Source organism: Pipistrellus kuhlii, unplaced genomic scaffold (genome assembly GCF_014108245.1).
Source record: "Pipistrellus kuhlii isolate mPipKuh1 unplaced genomic scaffold, mPipKuh1.p scaffold_m20_p_95, whole genome shotgun sequence".
Taxonomy (NCBI): domain Eukaryota; kingdom Metazoa; phylum Chordata; class Mammalia; order Chiroptera; family Vespertilionidae; genus Pipistrellus; species Pipistrellus kuhlii.
In genome coordinates, this window is record NW_023425601.1 from 552,762 (window position 1) to 577,651 (window position 24,890).

Consider the following 24,890-nt stretch of genomic DNA (forward strand, 5'->3'; position numbering starts at 1 on the left):
AAAAATATATAGTTTGTTGATTTTTTACAGGGAGGAAGAGAGAGGGCTAGAGAGTTAGAAATATCGATGAGAGAGAAACATCGATCAGCTGCCTCTTGCACACATCCCACTGGGGATGTGATCGCAACCAAGGTACATGCCCTTGACTGGAATCGAACCCGGGACCTTTCAGTCCGCAGCCCGATGCTCTATCCACTGAGTCAAACCGGCTTTGGCTGTATGGTTCCATTTATATGTAGGTGTACAACAGGCTAATCTATGGTGAAAAAAGCTATGGTGGACCATGGGGAGATGTAATGAGGACTGACTGGGAAGGGGCATTTGGAACTCTGCAGTAATGGCAGTATTCTATATCCCGTGGGCAAGTTACATACAGCGTGTAGGCCAAATCTGGTACACCATATGTTCTTGTGAATAAAATTGTACTGGAACATGGCCATGCCTGTTCTTCTGAATTATTGTCTGTGGATGTTTTCTTGCATGCAATATGAATGTTGACTTGTTGCAACAGAGACTCAATAGCCCACAAAGGTTAGAATAGTCACTGTCTAGAACTTTACAGAATAGGTTTGCTGCCCTAGCCAGTTTGGCTCAGTGGATAGAGCTTTGGACTGAAGGGCCTGGGTTTGATTCCGGTCAAGGGCACATACCTCAGTTGCAGGCTCAATCCTGGTTCTGGTCAGAGCATATGCAGAAGGCAACCAATTGATGTTTCTGTGTCTCTCCCTCTCTTTTCTACTCTCTCTAAAAATAATGGAAAATATCCTTGGGTGAAGCTTAACAACAACAAAAAAAGTTTGCCAACATCTGTTTTATATTTTGATAATGGCTTAGGTTAAAAAGGTGTCAAAACTCACTGAATTAGCTCTAACTGCTTTGGCTCAGTGGTTAAGCATGGGCTATGAACCAGAAGGTCAAGGTTCAATTCCTGGTCAGAATACAAGCTAGGGTTGCAGACTCAATCCCCAATAGGGGGCATGCAGGAGGCAGCCAGTCAACGATTCTCTCTCATCATTGATGTTTCTAGCTCCCACTCCCTCTCCCTTCCTCTCTGAAATCAATAAAAATTATTTTTTTTAAAACTTATTGAATTAGCCCTAGCCAGTTGCTCAGTGGTTAGCGCATTGGCCTGTGAACTAAAGGGTTCCAGATTCAATTCCAGTAAGGGGCACGTATCTTGGTTGCAAGTGCAATTCGTGGCCCTGGTCGAGGCATGTGCAGGAGGCAACCAATCAATGTGTCTCTCTCACATCGATGTTTCTCTGTCTCTATCTCTCCCCCTCCCTTCCACTCTCTCTAAAAATCAATGAGAAAATATCCTTGGGTGAGAATTAACCAAAAAAAGATTGTCATTTATGCCAGCAATTTTGAACCAGTCTGGTGTGCACAAGAATTTTTAAATCATGCAATACCTGACTGTTTAGTCAGGGACACTGACCTCTTTTCCCAAAGATTGTCAAATTAAAAAATGATAACAGCTAACATAATAGCTATCCAGTGTGAACAAAAAAATTATACCTACTTTTTGACAGATTGTAAAAAAATACATTTTTGTTGTGCTGCAGAATTTTAGTAATTAGTTTTTATGTGCCATGAGAGGAAAAAGGTTTATGTCCTTGACAAAGAGAGAATTTTATAAAACACATAATACTTGAGATAATAGCTCTTTGGAACAGTAATATATCATAATTAGAAAACCCTTACAGTGCAGTGTACATTTAAACTGAAAAGCTCAAAGCATTTTTATTAGCCAAACTCAACAAATTTAGGGAAGTTAGAGATATCTAATGCAGAACCGAAGAGCAAGAAAAGAATAAACTGGATTCTTAGTTCCTTCCTTCAATGATTTCAATCAATCCCTGCATTAAGTAAATCTCACTGAAGTCATCATACCCCCTTTTCTCCTTTCCAGTACAAAAGACAGCTATCCTACAAAGAGGCTGAATGGTGTCACGATTAAGGGCTCAGCCTCTGCAGCCAGGAAATTGGGGTTTAAACCCTAGCCCTCCTGTATGTCATTGGGAAAGTAACTCAAACTCCTGAGCCTCAGTTTTCTCACCTGTAAAATGGGGGGAATGACAGCTACTCTTCATAGGATTGTTATGAGGACAGTATATGTTGGGCTCTTAGAAAACAGCATTTGGCACCTAGGAATCACTCAGTGGTGATCGTTAGTATCCTCTCTAATAAAAGAGGAACATTCAAATTGACCGTCCCTTCACTACACCCACAAACTGCGCCCACCAACCAATCGGGGCAAGTATGCAATTTAACCCAACCAAGTTGGCGGTTAATTTGCATATCCAGGCCAGAGCGAAGGTGTAGAAAGAAGCCAAGCACTGCAGAAGGGAGCGAAGCTGGGGAGGAGCAAGCAAGTGTGGCTGCGGAGAAGGGAGGGGAGCAGGCGGGGCAGTGGAGACGGCGGCAGGAAGCCCTGTTGCAGGAATCTTTCTGCAAGGGGCCTCTAGTCCTTTCATAAAGGTAATGCTTTATAATAAATGTAGAACAATTCAATAGGCTCCTAACATTTTAGGACTAACAACTACACTGTGGACTCCCTCGCCTCCTCCAATGTCACCTTCTCAATGAGTCCTAACCTGATCGCCACCTTACTGACAACTGCAACCCACTTTCCTCCTTACCCTGCTCTCAATTTCCCCCGATCTCTTTGTATTGCATTACATAATTTACTTTTTATGATGGCAATTGAGTCTTCCTTCGATTAGGCAACAGAACTCAGTGACAGAACGCACTTTTGTTTTTTATTAACTGACATGTCCCAAGCTCATGCTCAAGTAATTGTTGTTATCATCATCGGGTCTCATCCCATCATTTGACAGATAAGAAAACCCAGAGAGACTTGGTTCGAGGCCACTCAGTAAGGAAAAGAGCCAAAGCAGGGACTGGGACTCCCAGTTCAGTGCCATTTCTACCACAGCTCGCTCTCTCTCTGACCCTGGAACATTACAGGGAAATCACAATCATCCACTATCTTCTCCCGGGAGCATTTACCTTGGGAAATTCTTGGCTTTGCAAATGCTGCTGTGTCTGTTCAGGAAAATGATCTGAAAGGCAGTGGGAGTCTGTACTGGGAGCCCAGGTGTTGATAGATGAACAGAAGAAGCTGGTTGATTTGGAAAGGCTATCCCAGCAGTCTGATAGAGCACATGTGTCAAACACAAGGCCCGCGGGCCAGATCCGTCCCGCCAGGCCTTGCAATGTGGCCCGCACTGCGCTGTCATCACTGCACTCCGCTGCGTTTCCATCACAATGACAGTTTATGACTGTTCAGTAAACCATTCGGCCCGCGATTTAGGCTGGATTTTAGATTTTGGCCCCTTCTCTGATTGAGTTCGACACCCCTATGATAGAGGGTCTGCTGTTGCAATTGTGGTTCTGATGACCTAGAAACAGGTGCTGGGCCAGAAGCTGGCTGCCACTGTGGCTGGACAGCAGACCACTGCCGAGTCCAGGCCGGCTGGTGCCGTGGTAGGTGTTTCTGAGGGGAAAAGTCTGACTGCTGTCTAATGCTGGAAGCACTTAAGGCTGCTCTAAAGGTTGTAGTACATGTTGTCCTATTGCTGCTGGTTGCAACTATTCTTGCCAAGGACATGTAATCTAGACTGTGTTTGGAATGGCCCTTGGGATACCTAGTAATGGCTGAACTTGGGGCATTGTCTGCCCGAATCTGGTTTACCACACACTTGCGTTTGCATTCCACACCCTGTATGACAACAACTTTGCAGAGTGCCCTCTCACACTCCAGGCCCCCTTGGGAGAGGTCAGAAAGCCAATTTCAGCCTGATCCCTGCAGGCAATCCCTGCAGGTCAGGCCAAGGGACCCCACCTGCCGGAGGGACCCTGCTCACTCCGCAGATGCCCTTTGAGCCACGGTGCCACCACAGATACAGCCAGCCAGGGAGGGACTGCAGGAGGTTGGTTCCAGGGCGTGTCCTGTCCTTCTCGCCCAGTCCCAGCCCGCTGAATACCTTCTAATTAATCTCATTTCGCCAAAACCGGTTTGGCTCAGTGGATAGAGCATCGGTCTGTGAACTGAGGGGGTCCCAGGTTCGATTCCGATCAAGGGCATGTGCACTGGTTGTGGGCACATCCCCGGTGGGGGGGGGTGCAGGAGGCAGCTGGTCTATGTTTCTCTTTCATCAATGTTTCTGGCTCTCTGTCCCTCTTCCTTCCTCTCTGTAGAAAATCAATAAAATATATTTTAAAAAAATATTAATCTCCTTTCAACGTACACGAATCCATACACCGGGTCACTAGTATATACACTGAGTGGCCAGAATATTATGATCTCTGAACGCGGAATAATCTGGCCACTCAGTGTATATCCTATATAATAAAAGGCTAATATGCATATTGTCTCCTTGACCAGGAGTTGGACCAGCAGGCAGGCTGGCCAACCACCCATGTCCCTTCTCCTTGGCTAGGCTGGCTGGACCCCACCATGCACGAATTCGTGCACCGGACCGCGCCCCCCTCTCCCCCATATATATCGGTTCTAGTAATAATTAATGTCGTTTTGAAACATTCGTTTAAAATCTTGCTTGGCGTTGACTTGTATTGACATAACCTTCAAATACGTGGTATCTACAGAACGTGTGAAGTGCAATTAACAAGTTTTGCTTGAAAAAGTTTGTGTTTGGTTTGGTTTTTGTTGCAAAACTAGGGCTAAGAAGATGGCGGATGAAGAGCATATTCGGCACTGCATGCTTTACGAGTTCCAATTAGGAAGAAAAGCAAGTGAGGCTGCAAAAAACATCTGTAGTGCTCTTGGTCAAGATGCAGTTAGCACCAGAAAATGCCAGCGTTGGTTTGAGAAATTTCGCGAGGGAAATTTTTCGTTAGATGACAAGAGTGGTCGAGGCCGTGTGTCCAATTTTGATCAAGAAGCTCTTCAAGCTCTTTTGGTGCAAAATCCTCAAATTACCCAACAAGAGCTTGCGACAACTTTAAATTGTTCACAAAAAACAATTTCCAATCAATTGCGTGCACTTGGCAAAGTCCAAAAGTTTGGAAAATGGGTTCCTCGTGAATTGACCGACAACAACCGTAATCAAAGAGTCACAATTTGCAGTTCGCTCCTCTCTCGTCAAAACCGTTTGCCGTTTTTAGAGCAAATTGTTACCGGAGATGAAGAATGGGTTCCGTATGTTAATTTGAAAAGGCGGCCTCAATGGTTGGACAAAAATGAGGCTCCGCAGCCCACGCCAAAACCTGACTTGCATGCGAAAAAAGTGATGTTGTGTGTTTGGTGGAATTTTAAAGGAATTCTTCATTATGAACTTTTACCATCTAACCAAACCATTACAAGTGCAGTGTATAGTGCCCAACTGGAAAGGTTAGCCCAAGCTTTAAGAGAAAAAGAACCCGCGCTGATTAATCGGAAGGGCGTAATTCTTCACCACGATAACGCACGACCGCATACTGCAAGAATCACTGCTGAAAAACTGCGCCAGTTGGAATGGGAAGTTCTCCCTCAACCTGCATATTCTCCTGATATTGCCCCTTCCGATTACCATTTGTTTCGTTCTTTGCAAAACTTTCTTCTTGGAAAAAAATTTAATAATGAAGAATGCCTCAAAAATGCACTGACCGAATTTTTTGCATCAAAATCACAAGAATTTTACAACAGAGGGATTAAAATGCTTCCTGAGCGTTGGGCACAAGTAGTAGAAAACAACGGCAACTATATTGTTGATTAAATTTTGTTGTATTGTTTAAATAAATTCGATTTAAAAAAAAAGTATTAGAAAACGACATTATTACTAGACGTAATATATGCGTGCGCACACACACACACACACACACACCGAATGGCCAGATTATTATGCGTTCAGAGATCATAATAATCTGGCCGCTCAGTGTATATAAAAGAATAAGCCTGTGTATCTAAGGTTGATGTTAAATGTCTTTTGCTGAAGAATTACCTTAACGCGGTCTTAAATAGGCTGTGTTCAGATGTCTGTGCTACATAAGGTGGTGCCGAGTACAACATCTGACCTGCAGAATTTGTAATGTGTGTTTTCTTGCTATTAGAAGGGTTTACAGTGTATACATGCTGGGTTATAAAGGTTGCCTGTTAAGTTGTCTGCACGGTATAATAAGTTTGTCTTGAATAAGGGGCATGCTATAGAGACGGTGCCTGGTAAGGGGGCTGTTCCAGAGGTTGCATGGGTTAAGCTGCTTGGATCCTATATGCTCCCTGGTCTGGAAAAGGTGACTGAACTGGAAGTTGCACTGGAGAAGCAGGCTTCTCTTGGCCTGGCCTGAATGAGAGGGTTGTACCAGTGGGGGAGAATAGATAAGAAGGCTGCAAAGAATGAGCTGGCTGCTATCCCAATGGCTGTACAGTGTAAAGAGGATGCTCTCTGGCTGGCAGTATATCAACAGGCTGTGCCGGAGCCTGGATTGGGGAAGCTGACTATGATGAGCTTGTTCCTGGGGATGTAACCCAAAGAGCAGCCGCCCAGGAGTCTTCAAGGGAAGAAGGATAATGCCGAAACCGGTTTGGCTCAGTGGATAGAGTGTCAGCCTGCAGACTGAAAGGTCCCAGGTTCGATTCCGGTCAGGGGCCTGTACCTTGGTTGCGGGCACATCCCCAGTAGGGGGTGTGCAAGAGGCAGCTGATCGATGATTCTTTCTCATCGATGTTTCTAACTCTCTGACCCTCTCTCTTCCTCTCTGTACAAAATCAATAAAATATATATTTAAAAAAAGGGGGGGGGGGAGAAGGATGGAAGTTCTGCGATGGTCCTGGATAAGCGGGTTGGACAGAGTAAGATGGCTGTTCCAGAGGCTGCATCACGCTTTCAATACCACCCTTTGGCTGCCACTGAGTTGCATGAGCTTCAGACTCTTGCAGAATACAGCCCTGATGAACATTTTTCTGTGGTGATGCCATAATCTTAGGTTGTCAAGTTAATGGCTGCTGCTGAATACAGGCTTGGAAACAAGGCTTCTCCAAATGCATCATCTGATTTTGTGGCACAGAAGAACCTGGAGTTAGAGACTCCTGATGTGCCACTGGGTATGGCTGGCATACTCAGTGTGTCTTTTGTGAAGCCCGATGGGCCGCTGATGGCCTTTAATGGAACTAGAAGGGAGCTGTGCTGTACTCACATACTGAGCGGAAGAATGGCTTCACAAAGCTTCGGGGTGGTTTCTTTGGCAATTATATGAGCGATGTCTCTAGATTCTCGTTATACAATGTTAGTTTAGGTGCATCCTCAAGAAGAATGTCATAGGTGAAGGAAAGCAGAAACTTTCGGCTTTCAGTGACTTTTAGAAAAACCACGAGAGGCCCAGTGCACAGGTAGGGTCCCTAGGCCTGGTCAGCAATCAGGGCCAATTAGGGCCTTCATTCTCGCCGCCCCCTGGTGGTCAGCACATATCATAGCGAGTGATTGGTCTCCCAGTGGAACTTCCGCAGGGACAATTTGCATTTAGGCTTTTATATAGAGAGATGGTGAGTTTATGAAAGAGAGCCTTTGCCTAGCAGAAAAATCTAGGCAGTGTTAGATATGCTTAACTGAATACAGGGCTTCTAAAATGTATCTTACCTTTGTCTGGGAGACCTTCTGGACAGTTAATGGGGACACCAGGGGTTGTGAGACTGGTGGTCCAAGGACATGTACAGGCAAAACAGTGGACTGACCTTGAGCCAAGGGCAAAATTTGGGGCTGAGTCAGCTGTGGCTGCGTCTGTAACAGTCAAATAAGAAAAAAACACACACACACAGATTAAAGATAATCCCTCCCATTTACAGTAAATATACTGATTATATATTTAAAAATATAACAGCTCATCTCACCCCTGAAATCTGCTGGTAATGTCCTACTAGCTGCTGGGGTGGGTAAATCGTCCCTGGAACATTCATTTCAGCCTGTGAGATGTTAGAAATCATTTGAGAGCTCATCATCTGGTCGGAGGAATAGCCTTTGCTGGGCTGACTTGCATCTGAGTGTGGAACTGATCCAGCTCCAGCCTCGGATAAACTGTCACCTAGAACAAAGAAAATAAGCAACAGGTGGAAGTGAAAACTTGAAGCACCAGGTCCAAATGGCATAGGAAATGGTGTTTCTCTCATTTTGTCTTTTACGCTGACAACCTGAGACAGCTTCAAATAAAATATGCACAATGCAGAATTAATCAAAAACCCTCGGTGTGAACGCTCTGTGCTGACATAGTAGAATGGCAAATTTTTTCTTAGTAAAGCAAAAGCTAAAAACAAATAATCACATAAAAAACCAGATCCATTTGCTGGCCATTTCATGCATATCCCTAACTAGCCTATACTTTTCAATAGGGTTTCAGTGAAATCTAAATGTCATATTCTTTTTTTATTCTCCTAGAACTTAGCTAGAGAATAATATTGTCATTATACAACAATTAGCTATTACTATGAAAATGCTGTGTCCTTCTAGAAAACAGAACGCATTACAATGGAAAAATTAAGAGGCACTGTGTTAATTTTATACTTGAGTAAAAATATAACGAGTCTTAAAGTATAGAAAAATTCCTTCTTACAGAAAAAAATCATACTCTTCAATTCCTAGTTTTCTATATTAAAGGACTTATTTTAGTCCCCTAAAATAGTAGAAAGATTATAATCCTTATGCCACTACTATGTTTCCCCGAAAATAATACATCCTCTGAAAATAAGACCTACGTACAGGTTTCCTTCTGAGTGAAATATAAGGCATCCCCCTGAAAATAAGGCCCCCCTAGGCTCTGTCTCAGAATGCTATTGCTAAACATGAGAGATTTGGCCCACTGATTCTGAAAGAAATGGAGTCACAAGAAATTCACCAGGAAATTCAGGAATTGGATTGTTATGATGATGTTCCTAAAGATGATGACATGATTGTCATTGAATAAATGAGTAAATTCTTGATACTGTAGGATTCACAGTTTGTCTGGTTTGTGTTGACAACTACTGTACTACCGTACCGTATACAGGTAAATTTCCTTTATTTTCATTTAACAATAAATGTGTACTGTATTCTTCTTCATGGAAAAATAAGACATCCCCTGAAAATAAGACCTAGCGCATCTTTGGGAGCAAAAATTAATATAAGACACTGTCTTATTTTCGGGGAAACAGGGTAGTACCTTGGGCAAGTCCAGTAACAGAACAGATTCAAATAAAACTAGCTGGCTTATCTATTGTATTTCAGGGAATTTGTAAAAGGACTGATAAAATAATAGATAACAATACTTTGAAAAATAAAAAAAGTAGTATCTAAAGATAAGGGAATATAATTACACATTTGTTTGCTTTTATTTTTTTACTTTTTTTTAAGGAAGAGGAAGAGAAACATCAATGTAAGCGCATAACATCAATCGGCTGCTTCCTGCACACCCCCTACCAGGGATCAAGCCCGTAACCCAGGTTTGTGTCCTGACTGGGAATCGAACCAGCAACCTTTCTATGCATGAGATGAGGCCAAAACCACTGAGCCACACCAGCCAGGCGTTGCTTATTTGTAAAAGTCATAAGGACGTTACCTGTAACAGAGGAGCATTGCTGCTGTGGTTGTCTTTGCAGAAGCTGCTGCCGAACTTGTTGATCGGCTTCAGTGTCTTCACATTCGGCCGCAGCGGGCGGAGCAGGAGCAGGGGGCAAAGTTGGATTCAGGGGTGGAGGGAGAGCGCTCCCCACGGACTTGCACTGCGAATCCCTGCGTTCTTCTGAAGAGCTGGCTGGCTTCTTCTCTCTCGTCTTCTTTATCAGGGTCACCCGGTCTCTGATGGACTTAGCGACAGCCTTGGAATCACTTTCATGGAAGAATCCGGACTTGACCTACAAACAAAACATAAACAGCAAACTGTGTCTTTAATGTTTAACCCTGGGGATCGATGATGGGGTGACGGGATGTTGCGGCAAGATCTGCCCTCACATCCAACATTGAAGATTTTAACCTTTAAAAAAAAACACACAAAAAAAACCAGTGGAGTTATTTAGTGCCCCCAAGTCCCAAATGCTATTAAATAACAGTTTCTATGTTCTTTCTTAATTAGACGTAGGTAAATGTCAGAGTCTTTAATCAACATGAGGAAAACAATACTATCACCAAGCATTGTTCAAAGAATTTTGGTCTTAAATCAAACAAGCAAATAACTTGATGTTTCGGTACATGCAGTCTTATTACAGGGCATTTATGACCGCCCTGTTTTGTGACATTAAAAGGGTTTGCACAATCAGCAACATTAAGTGCCTACAATGGGCTCTAGAGGCAGAGCGGTGATTAAGTTGGCCCTTTGTCCTACATGAGCACACGATCTGGTGCTGAGGGACAGATACAAACTTAAAAGGAAATCAGAGGCAGGAACAGCTGCTGTAAAAACCCTAAAGGAGCACCTGCCTATGGGGAGGAAGCAGAGAAAGTGTCACAGAAGATAAACTCTGACCTGGATTAAAACAAACAAACAAAAGAGGAACTTGGCAGGCTGTTGAGTGTAGATGACGTTTGCAGATCAACACTCCAGGCCTGGGGAGGTATGCTAACAGCAAAGTACAACTGCTCGCTAGGTGTTAGAGGAGTGAGGAGAAGTTAAGGGCTTGTCTGAGAGGAGCGGGGCTGAGGAGCAGAAAAGACCTGGGGAGGGGCTATGGCCTGCCATTCTCAGTCCTGCTATCTGCATTTTAAAATATATTTTATTGATTTTTTACAGGGAGGAAGAGAGAGGGATAGAGAGTTAGAAACATAGATGAGAGAGAAACACCGATCAGCTGCCTCCTGCACATCCCCTACTGGGGATGTGCCCGCAACCAAGGTACATGCCCTTGACAGGAATCGAACCCGGGACCCTTCAGTCCGCAGGCTGACGCTCTATCCACTGAGCCAAACCGGTTTTGGCTGCTATCTGCATTTTAGAGTACCGTATTTTTCGGACTATAAGACGCTCCGGACCATAAGACACACCAGTTTTTAGAGAAGGGAAATGAAGAAAAAAAGATTCTGAAACAAATAGTGTCCTAAAATATTTTATGTGCATTAAAACCCAACATTACAGTCATAAACACATGTAATCAACCCTGTAAAGTAAACAGCAGCATTTAGAACCATTTTAGAGCCGGGCAAGCACACAGAGACCACACAGAGCCGGGCAAGTAAAAAAACTTTTTTTTTTAAAGTATATGTGTAGGCTATATTTGGACCATAAGACGCAGGGACTTTTCCCCCCCACTTCTGGGGGGGAAAAAGTGCGTCTTATGGTCCGAAAAATACGGTATGTCTTGGGAGTCTGCAGACTTGGGGGAATTTCATGATAGTTGAAAGATGATTAAAATGTGAGACGGAGTCCATATATTTATTGATTTAAAAATATATTTTATTGATTTTTTACAGAGAGGGAGAGGGAAAGAGTGTTAGAAACATCAATGAGAGAGAAACATAGATCAGTTGCCTCTTGCACACCTCCAAATGGGGGGGTGCCCGCAACCAAGGTACATGTCCTGGACCAGAATCCAACTAGGGACCTTTCAGTCCACTGAGCCAAACGGGTTAGGGCGGCAGTTCATATATTTAAGTTCACTCCCTTGAAAGCTAAAAGAACACCCAAACAAACCCCATAGGAAATGGATTTTTAAGTTATAAGCCCACAAGGAGAGGGAGAATAAGAGAAAGACAAACGCAACAATAGTTGGGAGTCTTTTGAATATGGAAAACAAATAGATAATAATTGACTTAGCAAACCTCAAAAAGGTAAACTAGAGAAAGCTGAGACTCATTCCCATTCACACTCAACACTCAACACTACTCACAAGGTGCAGGGTACTTCCCAAACTGGATATAATCCAAAGAGATGACTACATAAGAAAGACTAAGGAAAAGGGTTTTGAGAAGCAGATATGTAAGATCCTGTACCTGCCCTCCATGCCATACTTTTCAGTGACTGCTTCTCCCCTACCCAAGGAGTCTAGTTTAGTTCTCTGGACTATGGAATACCAGGCACAGTTGAGGATATAGCTTATAAAAAAAAAATTGAGTGATTATATGCATGCCGAACGCCATATGCAGAAACTTCCAGCCCTCTTCCCCACTTGGCTACCAAAATGCCAGTAACCAGACCCTTACCTTCTAGGAAGGACATTGAAAGGTTCTTCTCTAGGGAATCTGACCAATCCAAGAAGAAAAACCTACAAATATTGATGTCAGAGATTCCCCAATTAATGGCCCACCCAGATACCTGGTGGTAGAGGTCAAGGTTAATAAGTCTGACACAAGCAATCGTACGATGTGATCAGCTTGTCAGTCTCTGTGGTTGGCAAAATGATGGCCCCTGGAAGATGTCACATCCTGATCCTCAAACCTGAGCGTATGAGATGTCACTGTGCTACGCACAGTTGACATGAAGGAAGGGGTGACACTAGAAGAATCTAACATGCCATTGCTAACTTAGAGAAGTGGGGACAGGTGAAGGGACTGTAAGAACAGAATGTGGCCCCTGACTAACAGCCAGAGAGGAAATGGGGACCTTGGTCTTAAAGCTGCACGGCATCACATTCTGCCAACAAGCTGGATGAGCCTGGAAGCAGATTCTTGTCCAGAGCCTCCACGTAAGCGCCTTGGTGGCCAACGCCTTGACTTCAGCCTGGGAAACCCCACGCAGAGAATCCAGTGAAGCCCACGAGGACTTCTGACCTACAGAACTGAGATCAATGAGCGTTGTTTTCAGCCACTAAGACGTTGGTGATCATTTGTCACACAGCAACAGAAAACTCATACACTTTCCCACTATTAATCATGAACAGCCAGCCAAGAATTACCAGAAATATGAGAAAAGCCTCTAACAAGAAGATGGAGCACAAAACTAACAAAGGAAAAAAAAAAAAAAAAAAACACCAGCAAATTGGAGTCAAGAGATTATGCAGGGAGAAAAAATATCAAAAGCACTGCATTTACTAAGGTTACAGAAAGATGCGATAATATTGCATCAACACAACAAAGAACATGATTTTTACTCTAAAAAAGAAACAGACCAAAGTATAAAGGAACTCTTAAAATTAAAACATGATAGCAGAAATGAAAAACTCAATGGAAAGGTTAGAAGATAAAGTTGATAATAACTGCCAGAAAGCAAAATAAAAAGACAAAAAGATAGAACATAAAAAAGATAAGAAAATTGGAGAAACAGTTCAAGAGGTCTGACGTCCAAATAATAACAGTTCCAGAAAGAGGAAAACAAGGGGGAAGAATTCGTCAGTAAAATACTTCAGGAAACCTTCCAGAAACTAAAGGGTATGAGCTGACCCTAGCCAGTTTGGCTCAGTGTATAGAGGGTAGGACCTCAGACTGAAGGGTCCCAGGTTTGATTCCAGTCAAGGGCATACACCTCGGTTGCAGGCTTGATCCCCAGCCCTGGTCAGGGAGCATGCAGGAGGCAATCAATCGATGTGTCTCTCTCACATCGGTGTTTCTTTCTCTGTCTCTCCCCCTCCCTTCCACTCTCTCTAAAAACTGATGGAAAAACATCCTCAGGTGGGGATTAACAATAAATAAGTTTAAAAATAAATAAAGGTTCTGAGTTGACAGATTGAGAGGGTCCACTGAGTATCCAAGGCAGTAAATGAAAATAGACCCAAATCAAGACATAACTGTGAAATTTTAGAATACTGAGAAGAATGCCAAGATATTAGAAGTTTCCAAAGAGGAAAAATGGATCACATGCAAAAGATCCAGAAAACAGAACAACTTTGCACTTCTCAATATCAATATGGAAAGCTAGAAAAGCAATGACTCTAATTTTTAAAAAATATATTTTATTGATTTTTTACAGAGAGGAAGGGAGAGGGATAGAGAGTTAGAAACATCGTTGAGAGAATCATCAATCAGCTGCCTCTTGCACACCCTCTGCTGGGGATGTGCCCGCAACCAACGTACATGCCCTTGACCAGAATCAAACTAGGGACCCTTCAGTCCACAGGCCGATGCTCTATCCACTGAGCCAAACCAGTTAGGATGACTCTTAATTTTTTTAACTGCCAATCTAAAATGTCTTAGCCAGCCAAATAATCGGTTAAATATGAAGATAGGAACAAAAGAATTTATCTCCCATGTACCTTTTCTGAAGACGCTAACAGAGGAAGTATGAAACCATAGCAAAAGAGTAAGCCATGGGAGAGAGAAAGGTGTGTGATTCGGGAACATGAAGTCCAATACAGGAGAGAGGCAGAGAAGTCTATGAGGACAGTGAAGGGAGATGCCAGGATGAGAGCTGCGCACCAGATGTTCAAGGCAGTCACTCCAGATTAAAGTGTGACTAGAAAGACAGAACTGTCGTCTCCAAGATCTCCACCACCACTGTCCCATTCTTCTTCTTTTTTTAGTTAATCCTTAACAGAGGATATTTTTTTCCTTTGATTAGAATAGAGAATGGAAGGGAGGGGAAGAGACAGAGAGAAACATCGATGTGAGAAAGACAAATCGATTGGTTGCCTCCAACACACACCCTGACTGTGGCCAGGGATCAAGCCTGAAACTGGGGTATGTGTGTGTGCCCTTGACCAGAAGGGGCTGATGCTCTAACCACTGAGAAACCGGCTAGGATTCATTCATCTTTTTAACCTGAGAACAGAATGTCCAGATGAGCCTGCTTCCCAGAATCTGTACTTCACTAACCTTGACCACGTGCTGCTGAATGAAGCTCCTGCAAACCCTCCCTCCAAACACTGCAACAGCCCTGTTTGGGGACCCAGACAACTCATCTGGTCCACACAACAGCCCCACTAATGCACTGACTGCGGGGAGCCACGTGTTTAGTTCCCTGGAATCTCGCGTGACCTCACCCCTTAACTTCCCAGAAGTCTTGTAAACGAGAAGCTGAAGCCAGACAATGACTGAGGGGTTGTGTTCACTCCTCCTCTCCTGAGCAGCTTCACCTAGGAGTAACTTCAGTAACCAGCGGGGGGTGTGCTTGCCACTCGGGTCTTTTAAACAAAACCATGTGTTACTTAGGTAAACCACAATGAAAAGCAAAGGAATGAACAACACAAAAGTCAGAAGAGATATTGCTGGTGGTGATGAGCAAGGGAGATGCAACCTGGAGGGCACACAGATGGCTTCTAACATACCAATTGCGTTCTGTTTCTCAACAAAGGTAGTGTATTATCCGTCTTTATGCTGTATGGGCAAATTTAATATACTCTGCTGTAGCAATGCATTTCATAGTACAATATCCATTTAAACAAAGAAAAGGAGAAAATGAAAAAAGAAAGTAATGCGAAAGGAAATCAATGCTGATACTTCTAAAGGGGCGGGGGATGGATAGCAGTAGGATTCACTTACCATTTCATAGGCTACTTCCTCAGGGGTATCTTTTTCTAAATTGAAAGTGAATTCAATAGCTTCATTGTCTTTGTGCTTGCCTTTCAATTTTTTAGGATCTTCAACCCAGAGCCGCAAAGCCAGAGAGGAATTTGAGGAATCATCCTCCTCTGCTAACTCCACCCTCAGTCCTGTATCCTCAGCAAAAAATGCGTGGTTTAGTAGGTTCTTGATGGACAACCTAATGAACGAAATGCATAGCTCATTAGCAATCCTTCCAATCATAAACAACATATAGGACCTTTCCAACTGATTGTATCAAAGTAACGGTCTATATTAAACTTTCTGTTAATTAAACTATTAATCTGCCTTGTCATAAACACAAAAGGTTTTCTCTAACTTATTATTACCAAGGATGCAAAAAAATTTCAAACTAACATGCATCCGTAGGGGCCTTAATTAAAGATTATTACTAGCAACATATCTATTAATAGATACTGAAGTTTTACATACCTAGAAGTAGGCCTTAAAGAAAGCTGGAGACTGAATCGTGGAGGGAGGGTGAGGGGGAGGTAATCAGCCAAGGACCATGGATGCCTTTAGCATGGCCCAAGGACACAGACAACTGGGCGGTGATGGCCTAGGGCAGGAGGAGGTGGGCTGGAGGGGGTGAATGGCAGAAAAGGGGGCATATGTAATACTTTGAACAATAAGGAATTATTAAAAGAGACAGAGAGAGATTTAGAGAAGTGCTGCAATTCATGTTACGGGAATTGAGTAGTTTCCCTAAACCACTGGCTTAGGTTATTAAAACACATTGTAGACGGATCATGCGAATTCTCGTGTTTTCATATTAGACGGTGTTTTATAAAGTATCATACTTTAAAAAGATAGCCCTAGCTGGTTTGGCTCAATGGATAGAGCATCAGCCTGAGGACCAAGTTTGATTCCGGCCAAGGGCACATACCCGGGTTGCAGGCTCGATCCCAGGTAGGAGGTGTGCAGGAAGCAGTCAATCAATGATTCTCTCTCATCATTGATGTTTCTCTCTCTCTCTCCCTCTCCCTTTCTCTCTAAAAATCAATAAAATATATTTTAAAATAATAAAAAATAAAAAGATAGTATCTTATAAGAACGTGTAATAAATAACTTCAAAATGCAATGGGTATTTAATTTTAAGGCGTACCTGTAACATTGATGTAAAACGTTTTTTTGTACTCATTCAATAGAAACTTATCCGGCCACGGGGTAAAGCTAGCAATAAAACTACTGGCTCAAATTTTTTAAGACTCAAACAACACATTGTCTGCCAAGGAAATGAAAAACTCTTCTAGACATGTAAACTCTAAAGTAAATGAGAAGTTCAAATTCTTTGAAATGTTATAAATAGAATTCATAGCCCTGGCCATTGGTTGCAGGCTTGATCCCCAGTAGGGGTCATACAGGAGGCAGCCAGTCAATGATTCTCTCTCATCATCGATGTTTCTATCTCTCTCTCTCCCTCTTGCTTTCTCTCTCTCTAAAATCAATAAGAACATTAAAAAAAAAAAATAGAGCTCATAGGCTTCATTAGCCATAATCAGTGTATGTCAAGCTTTAGAGCATGCCACAGGCGAAGCTAATTTATAAATTTATAATTTATAATTTAGTTCAGCAAAGTCCCATGGTTTTCTTGAAGTATTTATGTCTAGTGTTTGAGGCCAAAGTATACATACAATGGATACAAGACTAGCCTAATATCAGGGATTAACCATCTTTGAAGAAAAAAAAGAAAAAAGTACAGTGGTTCTAAAAATTCTTTTACAAGCTGGGGAGTTAATTTCCTTTCCTTTGATCAATTTCCAAAATAGATATGTAATATCTAGTCTATCTGTATTACAGGCCAGGGAGCACTAAAATTGATGTGTTCCATAATGTCTACGTAGAAAGCCTCTGCTGTGCTATTTAAAACAGATAAAGCATATTGACAAAGCGTTATCCTGTAAATTAAGGACTTAAACCCTCTACATATTTAGTGATCAAAAGACAAATAATCCTTAATCAATAAAGAAAAAAGAAAAAAACAAAACAAATACGTAACTAAGGCAGTGATATAAAAATAATAATCTTCCTCTGACTAATTAGTTTTAAGGTTAAGGAGAAATGTGTGTAAGAAAGCACAGCCAAGTTAAAACCTCTGCCTTCAATGGAAAATTTGCCCATTTGATTAAGAATAATTATAGCAATCGCGGAAGATACCATTCATTAAATACATATCACTGTTAGGTATTTTATATGCATTCATTATCTTTTTAATCATCAAAACAATGCCTGTGGTTTTTTGTTTTGTTTTGTTTTTTTTAAAAAAAATATTTTATTGATTTTACACAGAGAGGAATTAAGAGGGACAGAGAGCTAGAAATGTCGATGAGAGAGAAACATCAACCAGCTGCCTCCTGCATACCCCCCAATGGGGATGTGCCCACAACCAAGGTACATGCCCTTGACCGGAATCGAACCTGGGACCCTTCAGTCCGCAGGCCGACGCGCTATCTACTGAGCCAAATCAGTCCCGGCAACAATGCCTGTTTTGAGTAACAGTTAAATCAGTATCACACCGATTAAGTGAGTCCAGATTTGAATTTTAGTCTCAAACTGAAGCCTGTGCTCTTTCCAATAAACTGATATGCCATGAATCCTTTTGAATATTCCACTGTTCGTGATAAATCGTAATTAAAATGCTGTACAAACAATAATCAGAATCCAAACTAAAATGGATACTTCAATATAGTATTTTTAGCCTTGCTTAAAAAGAGCAAGCCTAAACTCCTACAACTCAAAAAAGAACAAAAATAGACAACTCAATTTTAAAAAGGGCAAAGGACTTAAATAGATAATTTTCCAAAGATACGCAAATGACCAATAAGCACATGAAAACATACTCAGCATCATTACTCATTAGGAAAATGCAAATAAAAACCACAATAAAATACCACTTCACACCCACTAGGATGGCTATTATAAAAAATCATAGAAACAAATATACAAACAAACAAACAGAAAATAAGGGTTGGTGAGGATGTTGAGAAATTATGACCTTCCTACATTGCTGTAGGGAATGCAAAATGGTGCAGCCACTGTGGAAAACAGTTGGGTGGTTCTTCAAAAAATTAAATGTAGCCCTAGCTGGTTTGGCTCAATGGTAGAGCGTCGGTCTGCAGACTGAAAGGTCCCAGGTTCGATTCCGGTCAAGGGCATGTACATTGGTTGTGGGCACATCCCCGGTAGGGGGTGTACAAAAGGCAGCTGGTTGATGTTTCTCTCTCATCGACGTTTCTAGCTCTCTATCCCTCTCTCCTCCTCTCTGTAAAAAAAAATCAATAAAAATATAAAAATAAATAAATAAATAAATAAATAAATAAATAAATGTAGCCCTAGCTGGTTTGACTCAGGGAATAGAACATCGGCCTGTGGACTAAAGGCTCGATTCCAGCCAAGAGCACATGGCTGGGTTTCGGCCTCTATTCCCCCAAAGTAGGGGGCGGGCAGGAGGCAGCCAATCAATAATTCTCTCTCATCATTGATGTTTATATCTCTCTATCCCTCTCTTCCTCTCTGAAATCAATAAATATTTTTTAAATTAAATGTTATATTACCATATTATCCAGTAATTCCATTCCTAGGTTTATACTGAAAAAAATTGAAAGCAGAGATTCAAGCAAATATTTGTATACCAATTTTCATGAAGTAATCATAACAGACCAAATGTAGAAATAACCTGTGTCCATCAGCAGATACATGAATAAACAAAATGTAGCATGTTTATGTGTGTGTATATATGCATGTGTTATAATATCAATCAGCCTTAAAAAGGAAATTCTGATACATACTACAACTTGAAAACTACGCTAAGTGAAATAAGCCAGAAACAAAAAGAGAAATACTGTATGGTTTCATTTATATGAGGTAACTAGAATAAGCAAATTCATAGAGATAGAGAGTAGAAGAGAGGTTACAAAGGGTTGAAGGAAAAAGGAATTAGGAGTTGTTTAATGGGTACAGAGCTTCTGTTGGGTTGCTGAAAAAGTTCTGGAAATAGTGGTGATGGTTGTACAATGTGAATGTACTTAATGCCACTGAATTATAACACACAAAAAGGACTAAAATAGTAAACCTTATGTTATATAAATTTTACCATAATGAAAACAAATACATACCTAGATATGGCTTGTTGGTACAAACACAAAGATTATTCTGTAATAAAGCTATAATTACACAGGCCTTACCTTAATGGCTTTATGCACTCTCAGATAAGCAACATTAATCTTAGATGGAAAAGTAATAAAAGTAGGCAATTGTCAATCAAATGCTGGTGGAAATAATTTCTATAAATAACCTATCACTTTTTAAAAAAATATATTTTTATTGATTTCAGAGAGGAAGGGAGAGAGAAAGAAACATCAATGATGAGGGAAAATCATTGATTGGCTGCTTCCTGCATAGCCCCATTGGGAATTGAGCCCACAACCTGGGCATGTGTCCTGACCAGGAATTGAACCATGATCTCCTGGTTCATAGGTTTATGCTCACCTACTGAGCCACACCAGCTAGGGCAGGACCTGTTATCTTTATTAACCATAATCAATAAGGAGGTAAAAATCAAATGACTAAATTTTCAATTTAAGTCAGCAACTGTCTAAAGCTCAAATGAAAGGGAAATATAAGCTAAAACTAAAGGATGTTTTCCACAAGAAAAACAGAAACTGTGATAGAAATGATCTAGAATACCAATTCTTGAACAAAAACAGCCCTAACAACTTTACTATATATACAATATATAATAGGCTAAGTGCCCCTCTGACCATCCAATCAGTTGCTATGATGTGCACTGACCACCAGAGGGCAGACACTACATAAGAGCTGTCATGAAGCACTGGCCATTTACAAAGAAATGGCACTGTGGACTTGGTGCCCGACAAAGCAACACTCAGCTTCCCCTAAGTGGGACCTCTAGAGGCCCTGCCACCACCATAGAGCAACAGCCCACCAAATGGCAAAAACGCTGCCAAGAACCCATGGTGCTTGCAGCCCACAGCCCAGCCCAGCCCAGCCCAGCCCAGCAACGGCTGCTGTGGGCATGGGATAATGTCAGGTAGCAATACCCAGCTTCCTCTCCCTACTGACTAGCCTCCTTGCAGTTTCTTCAGCCCAGGAACGTGACTTGCATTATAGTCAGGTGCAAACATTTTACACTTTAACCAAATGTCTGTGAAGCGTTTTCCTGTGCCTCATCTCATTTGATACTCACAAGTCCTGGAGTAGGTAGATAGGAGACTCAGTGGAATCCTATTTTCTTTTCATTAGCCAGAAAACAGAGATTTAGAAAGTTTAGAAACTTGACCCAACTGAAAAGAAGTAAGAAATGATGGACCTTGAAATTGACTTCAGGTTTTCTCACTGCACAGAATACAGTCAAACACTACTGCAGTTAAATATTTTACCCTTTGTTCTCCCTGTGTGATATACAATAATAACCTGCTGTGTTGCTGACAATTATCAGAAAGAGAAGTTGGGGTGCTTCACTGGGCTGGAAAACGTTTAGCTAAATCAGAAAGCATGTCTAATTAAGCAAGTTTATTCCATCTATACATATAGCATGTGTGTATATAAATGGCTAAGTTGACTCATGCATGCACAATACATATAAAGCTCTCGCTGGTGCCAACTGCACATGTGTGTTTTGATCTGTCATTGTTGATCATGAATTTGGTTGATACATTATAGAGAAAGGGCGAATAGCACTATTAAAATTTTTCTTCTAATTAATTTCCTTTCAATGTGCACGAATCCGTGCACTGGGCCTCTAGTCATACTATAAGGACATGGGATTAAATTTTAAAAACCTGGTGAGTTGATGGTCACATTTTTTTAAAACTACCATTAAAAAACCATTTAAGTACTTACATGAAGGTGACGCACAGAAGTTCTCTACTTAATCAACTGTCAGAAGTAAGTTAATGGGGGAGGAAGAACCCACTGACTTAAACTGATGCCTCAAGCTTGTCACAACACACACACACACACACACACACACACACACACGCATGTGCGAGCACCCCAAATGTTACTTCAAAGAAAATTTAGCAGATGATATTAAAGTCTAAAATGGCAAACAAGATACACTGATACACTTTACTAAGACAGTATGGTTTGGGTTTGGCTTCCATGCAAAAGTCAAAAAAATGATCAAGTGCAAGGTAAGAGAAAAATGGATCCATCAGTTTTGTCATTTCACTAAATTGGTACCCACCTTTCAGATTTGTTTTGACGAATACAACCTTCGATGATTTCTTTCACTTCAGGATCAGTGACTTTATTGAAACTGGCTGGTTTTATGCCCTGGGAGGAAAAAATGGTTTCTAGTTACAAATGAAGCAACTGAAAGCCCAAATCAACATGACTTTTATTACAATAATGGTTTTTACCCTAAACTATATTCAAGTTTTAAATGAGATAATATATACATACAGCATGTCTTTAACAACTTTTTTTTGACAAGGATTTTGTCCTAGTTCTACAGATAACAGTGAAAGTTGTAAAGAACTTAAATCAACAATAGAGCCAAAATTGCATATTATGTAATATATATGTGCCAATATTATAAAGAAATTAAAATTGTTCTCAAAGTAATTATTAACATGGGAAATTCTCACACAGCAACATTAAGTAGGGAAAAAACAAGACCCCAAAATGTAGAAATAGTACTACCCCAATTAGCAAAATATAATAAATATTTTTTGAATCAGAAAAACATTCAATGTTATTAAAGAGCTAAGAAGGGCTGCTTTATTGCAAATATTCCAAAACAATATTATTTCAAAGTCTTCTAGAATGGCTAGAAACAATAAACAATCAAATTGATGATTTGTTGGAGAAACTAGGTCATTTTTCCTATAGAATATCCCATATTCTGGACATTGGCCTATTTCTTTTTTTTTTTTTAATCTGACTTTTTTAGAGAGAGGGAGAGAGAAACATTGATGTGAGAGAAACATCAATCAGTTGCCTCCTACACACACCACAGCTGGGGATGGCACTAGCAACCTGGGTACGTGCCCTGCCTGAGAATGGAACTTGCCACCTTTTGGTGTATGCAGTGTTATTCAAACCAAGTAAGCTATACCAGCCAGGGCTGGCATTATTTCTTATTGTCTACCTACACAAACCTCTGAAATCAGACTTGGGATCAAAATCCATTAGTAGTGCCCTGACTGGTTTGGCTCAGTGGACAGAGCATTGGCCTGCGGACTCAAGGGTCCCAGGTTCGATTCCGATCAAAGGTATGTACCTTGGTTGGGGGCACATCCCCAGTAGGAGGTATGCAGGAGGCAGCTGATAGATATTTCTCTCTCACGGATGTTTCTAACTCTTTATCCCATTCCCTTCCTCTCTGTAAAAAAAAAAAAAAAAATCAATGAAATAGAATAAAAATCCATTAGTAGTAGCAATGTGAATGTGGATAAGTCACAATCTCTTGATACTCGGTCTCATCATTTATAAACTGAGGATAGCACCATCTTGTAGGGATATAAAGATGAAAGCATGTGGCATACAGCATACATTTAAAAGCAGTACCTATTGGCATTAGTTACTGGAAACAGTCTAACACTCACTCTACTGGCCTATCCTGAGTCACTAATTGGATATGATGTAGACCTCTTTTGAACAATTCTAACACTTTGCTTCTACCTTCCTTATGTCCCTTAGAATAAATACTCCCATGCTGTTATTTTTATAGTTATTTGTGAATTTATATTATTGTCCTGCTAAAAATATAAGCTCTTTGTGGGTAGCAGACACTTCTTATTCATCTTTGCATTCCTTGCAATTTCTAAAAATTTATGCATAGTAAGAATCAAATACTGTATCTGTTGAACTATATTTTGAATGCCCTTTCTTAATCAGGCTTTTAGAACTGAAAGAGACCCTCAGAACTATTTAGCCAATCTTTATTATTTAGGTTTGGAAAATAAGAACCATCTAATAAGTGTCTAAAAATTCTTTACAAACAAATGGATATAGATGATATGTCTACGTTTTCCCAATGATACCAATACAGAGCATTTTATATGACCCCAATAGAATATAGATATACAACATATATCTAAAGCTTCTGTTGTTACAATTGTGTTTAATTTAGCACTGTTATACAGAACTAAACCAAAATTAGGTTTTACTCAGTTTACTTAAACCAACTTCATCATGAAATATGGCAGTTTGTGAAGTAAAAGGAATAAAGTGATACCCACACTAGTTACTTTACGGTATATTTGAGCTGCATTTTGGCACTCAGAATAAGGGTACTCCGAAGTAGCCATTTCCAGCATACACATTCCAAAAGCATAGACATCTACAGATTCATCATAGTGCTCTTCATACATCTCTGGGGCCATAAACTCAGGAGTCCCTACAAGGTAATACCACAACCACACTTTTATTAAAAAGAAAAATGTGTTCACACAAATTACTTTCCCTTTGCAAAAAGAATTACTTGAGTTAATTTCTACTTCCTAAAATTAAAAAATATAAAATTTGTTGAACACTTGTTATCCTATAAAAATATGCAAATTAACCCTCGTGCCCCCACAAGATGGCTGCCTACAAGCAGGCTGGCAGAGGGGTTAGTGAGGGATGACTAAACAACTGAACAAGTAGGCTGCATGGGGCAACCAGGCCAGCAGGGGGGTTAGTGAGGGATGACCAAATGACTGAACAGCAGGCTGCATTGGGTGATCAGGTCGGTGGGGAGTGGGGCCGTGAGGGGAGACTAGGCCAGCAGGGGGGGGGGGCAGTTAGGGGTGACCAGGCTGGCGGGGGAGGGGGTGGTGCAGTTGGGGGCGACCAGGCTGGCAGTAGGGGGGGAGGGTTGAGGCAATTAGGGGCTACCAGGCCAGCAGAGGGGGGCAGTTGCGGGCAACCAGGGCAGAACGGGGATAGTTGGGGGTGACCTGATCAGCAGCAGGGGGCAGTTAGGGGTGACCAGGCCAGCACACAGTGGCAGTGAGGGGCTATCAGGCTGGCAGGGGGCAGTTAGGGGCAACCAGGCAGGCAGGCGAGCGATTAGGATTGTGAGAGGGATGTCTCACTGCCAGTTTAGGCCGGATCCCTGGTTTTGGGCCTAAACCGGCAGTGGGACATCCCCCAAGGGGTCCCAGATTGGAGAGGGTGCAGGCTGGGCTGAGGGACACCCCCTCCCCCGCTCTGTGCACAAATTTTGTGCACCAGGCCTCTAGTATCTACATAAAGCACTTAAAGAATTTCATTAATTTTGTGTACTGATAAAGTACAATCTGTAATGCTCAAGATTAGGTCATGATCACTAAAATTTGTTTTCATTTCTAACCTTTTTAGTTACTGAAAATTTTCATAATTAAATTAGAAAATTAGCTTTCTTAAGTCCTTAGAAACTTTCAATAATTTAAAATATATCTCACAAAAGAAAAAATACAGTAGGATATCTCAAAAATAAGGCAATATATAATATTTCAAAACAAATTCACATACTAGGTCAGAGGGCAGCAAACTGCTCCATTAAGACACAAATGGTAAATATTTCAGGCTCTG

At 41.3% G+C, this 24,890-nt stretch overlaps 1 protein-coding gene across 1 annotated transcript in view; it reads right to left on the reverse strand.

Annotated features, from left to right (window-relative positions):
• Positions 1-24,890, reverse strand: part of WNK3 (WNK lysine deficient protein kinase 3) — a 109,561-nt gene that overhangs the window by 45,377 nt on the left and 39,294 nt on the right. Inside the window, exons 5-10 of the mRNA XM_045578305.1 lie at positions 23,576-23,733; positions 21,577-21,665; positions 15,309-15,528; positions 9,526-9,820; positions 7,829-8,019; positions 7,578-7,718 (exon numbers count right to left, since the gene is read on the reverse strand). Of these exons, the coding sequence (XP_045434261.1) occupies positions 7,578-7,718; positions 7,829-8,019; positions 9,526-9,820; positions 15,309-15,528; positions 21,577-21,665; positions 23,576-23,733 (1,094 nt within the window). The remainder of the gene's footprint in view (positions 1-7,577; positions 7,719-7,828; positions 8,020-9,525; positions 9,821-15,308; positions 15,529-21,576; positions 21,666-23,575; positions 23,734-24,890) is intronic.